Raw genomic sequence first — 13,421 nt, forward strand, 5'->3', positions numbered from 1 at the left:
TATTCCGGATAATATTCTGTTCTTACCTGATATGATTTACAAAGCTTATTTTAGTTATGTAGTTCTCGGTTAAAACTTTTTTTATTTCGAGAAATATTTTTAATCACTTCTTTTACATTAGCTGCCTATTTATATCTTATTGATAATTAGTTAGTTTAAATTTATATTAAGTTAACTAATTATCAATAAGATATAAATAGACATACAATCATATTACAGTTGGGATTAATTCTCTAAGGTAACTACATATATGGCAAATATCATAATTACGGTCACTACTTTTGTCACTGTAATAAATACAGTGTTTTTTATCTATATAAACAAGCAATGTTGACAGCTTGTTTATGTTTCAAATTGATAATAATGTGTCTGGATGCTAATAAAATCAGCCAAACATTGGATCCATGAGATACCGCAATACAATAAAACCGAGGACTGGAAACAAATTAAATTATCCGATTGATTACATTATGTTGGTAGTACCTACCTACTCATTGTATATTTATTTCGAAAATTTCACCTATTTAATGGGAGCGTTCCTGATAATCATGATGAATCCACATGATGAGTGCACACGTGTGCGAGATCTAAGAAACAATGAGTACAAATCACATTGCCAGATTAAACGTATATTACGAGTATGTCGGCAAAGACCAATGATAATGAACCATTTATTTATCACAATTCTAATAGATAACTAAACTATAAAACTTAATATCTAAATCTAAAAATAAATAATACTTATCTTAAAATAAAATACTAATAAATATCCCCCTGTGGCATGGTGCCGTATATGCTGAAAGCATTTCTTCGCTGTCCCGCTAGACTAATTCTTAGAGCGAGGAAGCTGCCAGCTCTGCGGTCACCGGTGACATCTGCTAACCTTTTGGATAGTTCCTTAATAAGCTTAAGGGCGCTTGGACCCCACAGGCCAAGGGTCTCAACGCCAAAAGGTACGATATTGTATTCGGCGCGGCGCCGAGACCCCTATATATATTTGTGCCATTTTCAATCAAAAGGGTACTTATTGTCGCTTGTCAGTAAGGCGCTATTTCCATTCATCTTTCAGGTTCAATTAGAAATCAACCTTATCAACAAGCGACAATGTGGTACCTTTTGGTTGAAAACGTCACATTTAGACATTTTAAATTTTTTTGCCGCTTCTGCCGCCGCGCCGACCTTAACAGATGTGCCGTGGAGACGAGACGGGGCTAGGGTGTGTATAGTCTGCATCATCATCATCGTTATTTGAGAAGATTAAGACTATAATAATAGGTATCCAAGAAATATTATAGGTAGGTATCAAAAAATTTACTAGTCGGCCTGGGGTGACCTTAGTTTAAAGTTAATAGATACACTCAAAAATCAAACACACAATGTATAAGAGATACATACTTAAAATACATATATATACCTATACACACCATTTCAAAAACGTATAAATAAGGTTGTATTATTTAAGAAATAATACTTATAGTTAACTAACTCGTTTGGTAGCCAAAATGTTTTTTTCTACTCGTCGAGTATAATCTGTGTATTAGAACTTCATAAGCAACACTACAACCTTACTCTTTTCAACGTTAGATAGTCTATGGCACTTCCGACTCAAGTATAAGAATTTTATCGATACGGTTTAGTCAATTATAAAAATTTTGAAAATAGAACTTCATACATTTCGATTAAATATTTCTTGTTTAAGGAGACTCGATTCAATGCATATTAGCCTACTTACTAACACGCTGCTGCGTCGCATCTGCTTTGTGATTGGTTGACTAACAAAAACATTTTATTTTATGTTGTAGTAGAAACAATTGCTTCATAAGTCAGAAACGCGCATGTGACACCCTTCATATAGCAACATCCATACCCTACGAAAACCGCTTAGCGTTGCTTGTTAGTCTCCATAGGCTACGGTGGCCAAAATCGAGAAAAAACTGTCTTAAAATTGAATTTAGCAAGGAGCAGGTACCAGGACCTCATGAGTTACGAGGAGGTGTCGTTGACCAACCCGCCGGGGGCGCCGGGGGCGCGTACGAGTATGAAGGTATCGCGGGCTGCGGCAGCTCGCGTATCTTAGCTGTATACTTTTGGTTTGTTTACCTATATGATTCTACTAGTTGAAAGTATTATTTTTTTGTCTCGTAGAAAAAGTATTGTATACAATAGTGATATAATCAAGCTTTTCAATCTCGTACCTTTACTTAAGCAACTCAGCAAGCTTCGTTGCTTAAACACGGTACTCGACTGAAAAGCTCTCTATTATATCACGATTGTATAAAATACTATTAAGAAATCGATGAAAAAGTTATTCCAAGTTTCAAGTTCATAAAGCTTTGATTTGACTAATATTACTCGGTATCCCTTTAGAAATTATTTCGATTCATAAATAACTGGTGCCAAAATAGCAAACTGACTCGTCGTAAATAAGCAGAAAACATCCCCGATAAAATCAACACTGGTACATGAGACCTCACAATAATAAATTGAATTGAAACCTCATATATGATGACAACTTCACAATTCATATTACAGCTACATACATTAACATAGTTACCATAAATTACGAAGTCTGCGAGAGCACAATATTACATGTAAGGAAGTAAATTGCTGCTTGGTAAACATACGGCGCAGTGCTTACAGTGAAAATTTTGAAATATAGGAGAGAAAATCTAGTATGTAAGAGATATCACCGAAAATAATTTTAATACAGACTTTTACGTAACTTACCTAAGCCCTAACTAACCTTTTTGTGTTAAAAACTTACTACTTGTTTGTAAATATTATACAGGACGGCCCAAAACTATGGCACATGAAGTACCTTAAATATCGTAGATAGGATATTTTGCTGAGAAAAGACTTTGTTATTTTTAAAAGTTAGCAATACTGCTTTCAAAGATTTTCTAAAAATTACTTGCTTCATCTGGGAATAGAACCGACTTAAATGTGAAAAAAATAATCACCCGTATTTTTATGATGCCAATCGAAAGAATGGAAAAAAAAAATATTCTTAAATAACATAGTATGTTATCGTACCAGGAATCGACACCAAGAAATTATATCAAAATAGTTCTTATAATAACTCATGAAATACATATTACATTGGGATTATTAACAAAAAAGATGTACTGACTTCCTTAAGAATTTCTCAAGAATAAGAAATTTTGTTATTTTCACCAGATCTCTAGCCGCACTGGATTTTCACGCTGCCATTTTCAACAAAAAGATGGATTTCGCTCAAATTTCGATGGGGGTCAACAGTCTCTAGTGCACAGTGTTGCAAAATTAAGAAATCGATTTCCTACTCTTATTATCTTACCTGCTCCTCCTCTTATTACCTTATCTTACGGCTTGGGACAGAATAGCATGGCGGTCTTTGGTGTCGGAGGCCAAGATCCACTTCGGGTCGTCGCGCCACAGTAGTAAGTAAGTAAGTAGTACTCTTATTATCTTGGGTCAAAAAAAAAGTGTCGGTTATTGGTTCTTGTCACTCATTAGTGTTACTACGTCTACGTTACAATCTGGACCATAAATTATAACTCTTCCTATACCTGTGTTTAGTTATTCTGGGTATCCCCAGAATTACTAAAACAATACAAAAACCTAACCTAATACACTGTTAGTATACCAATTGTATCACAACGGTTCCGATTTGATTGCCTATTAATTAGATATTGTAGGTATTAACTAGCCAAAAGTAAGAATGATAGGTTTTGTTTTACAAGATCGCGGCATAATCAATGCCATTAAAAACACAAAACAAAAATATTTCATTTGTCGTTGTTTATTCGAGCTGCAAGTAGTGCATTGTTTTTCAGGAATATGTATAATAAAACGTCTGTGTGACCGCATTCAAGGCACAATGAACCGCGGCGACTATTCTCGGGATGAGTTTCGTCCAGTATTGTTTAAAGTTCGTCGTAATTAGTAGAGTTCCGTGCTGAATGGAGTCCTAGGTCTTATTGTGTGAACTCTGAAACCATTTTAATGTTTAATTGAAAAAAAATTGAAGCGCCATCGAAACCGTTGGAACTTTTAAAATCTGTTTTTCGGTCTAATTACTTGAGGCAGGGTATCTCCTTCAACCATTTTAAGCAGGTTGCGTACGAGACAGTGACAGCCTATTATTTAAGCTAAACAATGATTTATTGTGTTTAAAGTAAAGAGAATCAAGCATTGTCTGCGCGAGAACACATGTACGCGGTACCAGAACTGACAGTATTGCTTCGCGAAAACTCCATTATTTATCACTAGACCCGCCACCGCTCGAGATTGACTAAGTGGTTTATACACAAAACATTTTTTATGAAATTCTTACAATCCTTTTGACATACTTTTACCTACGTAGAGTAAACTTTACCATTATAATATATCAAGCTTGCGTTGATAAATATTTTTTAATTATTTGAGCAATGATTTTTAGTAAGTATTCAGTAACAAAGTGCTTTCCCGATGGAAATACAATTTGTTTTGACCGCCAGTTTTTCTTTTTTCAGCAACTTTTTCCATTATTTTCAGTAGCACGAGTTCGTATCTGTCACGTTTGTGAACATATTCTAGATAATGCAACTTTTCGTTGTTTGATATTTTGCTACCTTACTTTTCCGATCAACCCGATGAAGAGAAGAGTTGGTGACTTTCTTAGTCCAAAATAAAAGTTGCACGGTGAATTTGGGAACTACATAATTATATAAATACAGTGAAACCTGGATAAGTGGAACGTCGAGGGGCAAGCAAATTTGTCTCACTTAAAGATTTGTTCCACTTACCCAGGGTCTCAGTTAGCCAGGTATAAATTAATATTTGTCTCATTTACCAGGACCAGGACGGATTTTATTATTACTAACTGGTTTTACTGTTTTCTTAGTACTAACATACAACGGGGAGGTACTCAAGCTTACGAAGATATCCCGTTCGGAAATGGGCACATACTTGTGCATCGCGGGCAACGGCGTCCCGCCTACGGTCAGCAAGAGAATTCACATCAGCGTACACTGTAAGCACAATGACATATTTTAGCTGTAGTTGTTTTATTTTTTCAACTATTCAACAAAAAGGATTAAGTATACCTATAAAAAGATGTACCTATATCACTCGCAATTATAAACAAAGATTGAAGACTGTGTGAAATGAGTAAAGTCTTTTAGATACAGGGACCGGTCCGGTATCCCATTCGAGGGTTTTGGAAGGGGTTTTTCGTAAGGCTGGCGCGGTGTCGGCATAGATGTCGTAAATCTTTGACATAGGAAAGGGATTTGTCTTAGACTTATACTTATCATATATCTATGATAAGTATCATATATCTTTGATTATAAGATTTATAAGTAATAATCGATTCATAAGAGGTAGCACGGACGAACTTCTATTTACGATTGATGCTAACATGCGCATCCAAATTAAAAAATACGATCTTAATTTGATGTTGTCAATGCGAAATCCGAAAAGTAGCGGTTTGATAACAACGTACAAAATAGAGATTTCGCAAGGCACCGACGTGAAGTAAGTACCTGCTCACTTAGCTTAGGCATCTGACTCACATACGGAGATTAAGTCACAAGCGAGTGACTACGTTCTAACTCATAAAGAAAAAAAGTAAGAACATGATTCTTAGTAAATAATTATAATATTGAGAAGCAATACTCGTAATACATATTAGGTAGGATTGCGCTCTATTATTATTCCAGTTATATATGCGAAATATCTAAATAAATCAAATTTTACTCTAAATCATATACATATACTTACATAGGCATGAGTTCAATAGTTATATCAGTATAAAAATGCAGAGAATATTTTAAACTTACCTGCTACTCCATTTAACTATGCGTTAATAATTATTTCTGAAAAATAAAACCGACATCTAACGCCTGTCTTAACACATATCAGTTAGATTCAAGAAGTCGAACTATTTAATAAGTACCTTCACCTCGGACTTTTATAAGCCGCCAACTATCTATAGTACCCTTTATATTAATGCTTGGGTAAAACGTAGTCAATTCAACCACGAGGCGATTGAACCATAGTTCGTATTTTGACAACCACATTGAAATATGCACATTCATGTATGCCTTAAGCATGCCTCGATCTATTTAACAGTCAGCAGCCGCTCGTCGCCGACGAATTAATATCAGTTTTCGAGCAACTAAAGTAAAACATGAGGTAATGCTTTTCATTATTTATAATTAAATTGCCGTTATCTCTTGCTAAAATGTACATTGTCCATTTTCCGATACAAATCCCATTTTGAGCAAAAGTAACTATACCCATTCCTCGATTTGTCAATACATGACCATGTCTTGAGACCATTCTCGACCACAAACTCTCTCAAAGATTGACTACTTGCTTACACTGCAGGGGCCAAGGCAAACAATTGCTGAGATTGTTTGTTGTTCGAGAGAAACAACAGCCGATCGCCCGTAGCTTACCCGTCGTGAGTCAGACAGCCTTATGTAGTATTTATTTTGCACCTCGAACCTAAGTGAACATAGTATTTACATAAAGGTCGAAAACCGCTCGAGGCTTTAGGCATTTTTGCTAAACGGTCATTAAGTGAAAAATCCAGTGAAAACTTAATTTGTATTTTGTACTGTATGAAATCATTTTAAGCCGTGATTTTGGTACACATTTATGAATCTATCTTGGTGTTTAAGTGTTATACGATGGGTACATTACAGTAAAAGTATATTTGGTGATTTACGTAAATTATAAAAATGAATATGGGCACATATTAATACGATTATATACCTATTTGTAAAATTAAATATTTGTTATGTTATTGTTATTTAACTAAATATACTTGTAGAAGTGTATTGAAGCAACAGCAAACCCATCCTTCAAAAATTGAAAATAAATTATTTATCATTTTCAATTGAAATTTTTTAAAGGTGTTTTTTTATTATTTTCTATATTATTTATTTTTAAGTTAAAAATATAATAATTTAAAATATTGAATAAGATAAAAACACAAATAAAAAAAAAGAAGGAGATTATTCAATTAATTGGTATTATTTGAGGGATAAAAGAATATTACTAGAGTAATAATTTAAATTTGACATATTTATGAAAGTTTATTTTTTCTGTACGTCTGAAAAAAGTTCGAAACAAGTTGTTACAGAGGAGTCGTATTATTAAAAAATGGATTATGTATAGTTTTTGGAATTAGGTTCTTAAGCCAACTCCGGACCCCTTTAGTTCATTCTAAATGTACAAAATGGGCAAGATGCTTTAGAAACCGTTATTAATTCTAATATTTTTATTGTATGCTTGCTACATTTTATAATGGTTCTCTTATTTATTAGCCCCATCAACGTACCTAGTCTACAAAGTCTAGATGTGAGATGATTAACTTGTCTCTTACAAGCACCCGCCGAGCATGATGCTGCGAGTAACGAGAGCCATAATATAAATACCACAATTACCACACTACTGCAGACTTAGATAAATAGACTATGTAATCCTTTAGTCGTATAGCGACAATCTTGACATTTTATCTCTCTCTCTCTCTCTCGCTTAACGCTTTAATTGTTTTTGTACCCTGTTACAAATAATTGAATGTTAACTAAGGGTCGAGATTGGTGAATTTTATAAAAAAATATTTATCAGTACGGTTTTTACTCACTATTATTTTTAGTCGCTTTTGGCAACATGTTTCGGATTCTTTAGGAATCCATCCTCAGGCACGAGTGTCCGCGGTGGTTGTACGTCGTGCTGATTTTGAAATATGTCTCACGATAGTTTAAGTGCGATTGGTGAATTTTATATCGAACTGCATAGTTACCTAGTGCGTAATTCGAATACCAGTTACCCTTGGAATTTAGTCCATTCGTTTCGGGCCTATAATAAAAAAGTCGCGCCCCACGGGTTGTTTTTTTATAGCGTTTCAGGAAAATACGTTAACAACTTTGTACAAATACCATTTCGGTTGCCTTAGTAAAGCTTAATTTACATTAATACAGGTTTTCTTTGTCATACAGTTCACCCAGTGATCCAAGTGCCGAATCAGTTGGTAGGCGCTCCGCTCGGCACTGATGTCACGCTTGAGTGTTACGTGGAGTCATCACCCAAATCCATCAACTACTGGGTTAAAGACCCTGGTAACTATTTTGCCTATCTTAGAATATTTCAGTCATTTTCTAAGTTTTATTCTGGTTGCACTTGTTTATTTATATTTCTATTTTATATATCGTCGTCTACTGGCCACAACACAAGCTTAATTAATCTTACTAAACTACATACTACTAGGAACTAGGTACATTTGTTTTAATATTTTTATTATTTTATTTATTCCATCGGCTAAAGCCATTTAGAAAAAATAAATGCTCTGTTTATTCGTTCACCTATATAAAATTTTGTTTTTTAAAATAGCTTTGACAGTTTTCTATTTTTAACACAGTTCGTCACATTTATAACCTAGTTTTAAAACGGAGAACTGGGTCGATATAAGCTACGTTTCCGTATGTTCTCTTTAAAATAATCTTCAAAGAACAGCCCCCGAACTATCCAGGTCAGAATAATCGGATTACCGACACATTGAAATATAAAAACTGAAAATATAGGAAGCTATTCCTCGTTTTAGCTAGCTCGTTATTTCCTTTCGAAAAATGATATACAATATATGTATTTTTTTTACTTTATCAAATGTAACATAAAAAATAAACTGAAATAATGTTGTTCGATAAATGTCGAAAATATACCTAGATATAACAGTAATGTAACAAGGACAATCGCAAGCTAGCAGGAATTTTATTAAGGTACCGGACAAGACGGCGTTATAGCAAAACAAATTACAAGAAAGCCATAAAACTTCTAGGTGTCTGAAGCAAGTTTTTACATTTTTCATAAAACTTCTTCTTCGCAAGGTGAAATCCTAATATTGAATTTGAAGGCGGATGTTTTAGCAAAAACTTGTTTCGCAGGTGAGTTGATAATACCCTCGGAGCACCACGAGATGACGGTGAGGCAGAAATCCATGTTTGAGGCAGAGATGACGATGACAATCAAGAACATCCGACGCGACGACCTGGGCAGTTACATCTGCGTTGCCAAGAACTCACTCGGCGACGTGGAAAGCAAGATTAGATTATATGGTAGGTGCATTTAATGTATTTATAATGAGGTTTTCCTCGTGTCCCAGTTTCAAATACTTAACTTTACTGTACTATCTTTACCTGTGAGGCTAAAAATTTAAGTTGTTTTTAGTACGTATGTTTTATGTTAATTTAATTTTTATATATATAAAGAAAACGCTTTGCAGACTAATAGTTAATTAAGAAACTAAATTATAACGTGTACGTGAATAGGATTACTTGAATATACGGGTAATGTTCTGGTACAAAACATTTAGTTTAATTTGCTTACACAACGCCGCCAGATGACGTTACATTTGCTCACACACATGCAACTATGTGTACGTGACCACTATGTGACAGTATGAGTGTTATTTTATTTTTATGACCATTTTCAACTTTAATCCCTTCCGCCAACTGTATATTTAATATTACACATTGTACACAGAAATACCTGGAAACGACAGGCACGTGTACCAGTACCCGGACGAGCGGATCGTGCCCGACGACGACTACGGAACAGAAGTGTACGAGGACGAGGAACATGAAGAGAAGAGCAACCGGGTGCCCGACCGGGCCAACAAATGGTACGCAAACGATGGGAAGGTCGTTACGGCGGCTAACGACGCGGCCAAACCCGCTTACATGATAGCGTTCTTCCTAACTGTACTCGAAACACTAGTGGTATAATTATGCGTTGCGTATCTGTGTTATTTTTAGGCCTAGTAGGGTTGCGAATTCAATTACTTATCGATGTCGATAAGACATTAGTCTCTTACGTACTTGTTGGTAATTTTCTCTTGTCTTACCTACGAGGATAAGTGCTAATCGCGATCGTTATGATGTTTTGTTTCTCATTAAAAATAACCTGTTACTAAAAAAAAAAAAACAATTCATAGCTACTGTAATGTTCCTATCTTGGAGGCCCATATTTTCAAAAACCTGTATTTTAACGATTACAAACGATTACCAATTTTTTTGATCTTATTAAACATAAGAATGCCAAATCGAATAAAAATAACGAATTAACGACGAAGATTATTTTTTACAAAGTATGATTGAGTTTACATTAAATAGGGTATGATTAATTTAATACAGCAGAAAAAACTCAAAAATCTGTCATCAGTACATACCGAAATGGAGTAATGGTCAGTAATTTAAATACGGAGAATAATCGCGCAAATTGTGCATCGCAGCTTTGTGATTAAGTAAGTTTTAATAAAATGTATTTTATTTTGGAACAATGTATTTACAATAAAAGCTGCATACCAGTGTCGTAATTCCATCAGCATGTAACGTGATAATAACTAGTTTTAATGTGTATATAAATTATATTAAGGAATATCTACAGTGTTGTCTATAATAGTTATTCAGATATCTACATATTTGTTAAGTATTATGAAGGAGCAGTGTAAATTAAGGCAGTTTATTAATTAATGTAACTTGGGCCTTGTATATTGCAAACATTATCTTAAGTAGAGTTTATAATTTGATTGATAAATATTTTTTAAGAACTCATGTTATTCAATTGTATATACTTTGGAAATGTTAAATATCGTAATTGAATCAAGAATACTAAATATCTAAATAGATAACTGTCGGAAATGGAATTAATGTATACCTAATTATCTAATCACTGTACGGATCCAAGACACTGACGATGAAGGTGGGAATGACGAGAGAGAAATTCTGAAATATATTTTTCAACTAAGAGTCTGTTGAAAATAACATACTTAATCGACAGGAAATGTTTCTGATAGAAATGTTACCGTATTTTTTTTTTATTCTGCTAGTTCTGACGGCAGTAGAACGGACTGTGGTCGGAAAAATCGAGAACCATACCATTGCCTATAAGATATAGGACCTACCTTTGCATGTAAAATACATACCGTCAAACCTCCCAAGTGACTCCCAAGTATAGTCCAATACCTACTACAACAACTGTGGTTTACAAGTTCAATACGTTCAAGATTGTTTTCTCGTTTATGAAAAAACTTCGCCTTAGAATAGGGCCAATAGGGTATTTGACTGTATTTAAAATTAATTATTTCACACCATCCATGAAATAAAGCAGCTAATTATTAGAAGTCTTAATAAATAAATCTAAATCTATGGTTATACATAGAAGTTATTTTTAAACAAAAGTTCTATTTAATAAATCGGATAGAACTATAATAATCGGCCAAGAGCATGTTGGGCCATGCTTAGTGTAGGATTTAGTAGTTCCAAGCATTAAGCATTTGCAGCGCTTGTACGTCTTTTTACTAGGAAAAGAAGATTTTTTGCAATAACTCAAAAGCGACTGGACAGATCATGTTCGCCATAGATTTCATTGAAAGTATTTATTAAGCTTTTATTTCGCGATTTTTTTCATATTTTTTGGACCAATGGTTAAAAAGTTAGAGGGGGAGACACATATTTTTGTTATTTCGCAGCGATTATTTCCGAAAATATTAGGTAAATATATCAAAAAATGGTTTTTGAAAACCCTTTTTCGTTTTAAAGCCAAACACAAAGCAAAAAATAGGTGAGTTGACCGTGACATCATTGTGTAAATGTTTCATATAAATTCCATATTAGCATATCGTTTTGACAGTTCTAAAAACGAAACTGATTTGACTAGTAGGAGAATACCCTATTGGTTTACTCAAACAATACCTAATCTCACCTAATCTAAGATATTCGAGTTAGTTTTGAACCTTAGTTGTGAGATTTTGGACTATAGTTCGGTTGTTTTACGGTATTTAAAAAGATCCGAACAGTGTACAGTCGCCATCAGATATAACGGAGCGACTTAGGTGTTTACAATATCTGAACACGCACTAACACCCTGACAATAGAGGCGTGTTCAGATATTGTGAGCGCCTGAGACGCTCCGATATATCTGATGGCGACTGTACAAGTATTTATATTATAGACTTTCAAAGAATACAGACTTGATGTGCTAATATAGAAATGCTGAAGTCGGTGTATTGGATTATGATCTTTGTTTCCGCCGCTTAGTCATGTTGCAACATTGACAGCTTATGTAAATTACAAACGTTTATTAGTACCTAAATATATAAAGGGAGACAGTTAAATCTTGCATAGAATTCTTTCCTGTGTCTTTAAACAGTAATAAGCCAAAGCTGGTAAATAGCAATGCGTTCACTTCACTGTGGCGGCGAATTGATCTGAGCTAAGTATTAAATATTGTAACTAAATATGGTGGTATGTATAATTTGTATTGAACAATGTAAGTCTACATCCTAATCGTTGCAAACAAATGATTAAATCAAAACCGTAAGTGAAATGTGTTTTATTACCTTATATTCAGGTGTCAAAATCCTGACGAGCCTCGGAATGCAAAATCCATTATGCATATTAAATAAATTATAATAGATAAATTAAACAATTATATTATAGGTACAGATACTGGCAGACAACATCCAGCATAGTAGGAACTTGAAATTAGTATTCATTCTTCTAATATCGTAATACTCTACTAAGTTTTTTTTTTATTTAACCACAATGGGGTTGAAAATTAGGTTGACAAAATATTTACGAAAATTAACTATGCCATTCAGTTTGCTTAAATGTACTTAACCATACGCCGAAGTTAATAAAATTCAATAAAAACACCGTGTAGATGTTTTCATTAGCCCATATCATTTTCTGGTTGTTAAGTATATGACAAAATACACAAGCTTGTAGAAATACGAACTTAAAGAACAATAAACATAGGGCTTTACACGTTTTACTATAGCTCATACAACCGTCTAATATAATTATATATATGTTTTGTGTAAAATTAAAGTAGCTTGAATGTACTAGAAGCTATACATACTCTCAATGAATTCTGAGTTTCGCATATTTCTTCTCAAACATAGGTCAATTCAGGCTGAAATCCGGGTAAATCCTATATTTAACTGTAAAGCCTTGACATCATAATGCTCGTTGAGATTTTCCTGTTATTCGTATGTTAAATATGAATTCACGTTGAAACGCAAAAATACGCCGTTTAAATGTGAAACTGTGCATCAACCCTCGACCTGAATGTAGAGCTGCGTCCTTGCTAAACTTTATCTATAAAACTTTTTTACGTTTCATAATGTAAGAACCATTGGCCCACATAAAATTACCTGTACGTCATACCAGAAATGATTATTTTAGTGTTAACAAAATAACACACTTTCACTGAACACTCATAGTCGTGTTAAACAGAATTGAAGAGCTTAATGATAATAAGAGAACGTTTGCAATACCAGAGCTATCACATGCGCGTTTCTGTTTAAACATTATTTTTTTTAAAATGCGCAAAAATACTGGGAATGCGTGATTCTATTGCATCTTACTAGATGTATTTTGTTTCTAGATATA

The 13,421-nt window shown here is 33.9% G+C and overlaps 1 protein-coding gene across 1 annotated transcript in view; it reads left to right on the forward strand.

Annotated features, from left to right (window-relative positions):
- LOC134755934 (lachesin-like) overlaps positions 1-11,734 on the forward strand; it is a 67,889-nt gene extending 56,155 nt beyond the window's left edge. Inside the window, exons 5-8 of the mRNA XM_063692632.1 lie at positions 4,865-4,993; positions 7,971-8,090; positions 8,913-9,083; positions 9,511-11,734. Of these exons, the coding sequence (XP_063548702.1) occupies positions 4,865-4,993; positions 7,971-8,090; positions 8,913-9,083; positions 9,511-9,752 (662 nt within the window). The 3' untranslated portion in view covers positions 9,753-11,734. The remainder of the gene's footprint in view (positions 1-4,864; positions 4,994-7,970; positions 8,091-8,912; positions 9,084-9,510) is intronic.
- The last annotated feature ends 1,687 nt before the right edge of the window (positions 11,735-13,421 follow it).

The sequence above is a fragment of the Cydia strobilella genome, chromosome 3 (genome assembly GCF_947568885.1).
Source record: "Cydia strobilella chromosome 3, ilCydStro3.1, whole genome shotgun sequence".
Classification (NCBI taxonomy): Eukaryota; Metazoa; Arthropoda; class Insecta; order Lepidoptera; family Tortricidae; genus Cydia; species Cydia strobilella.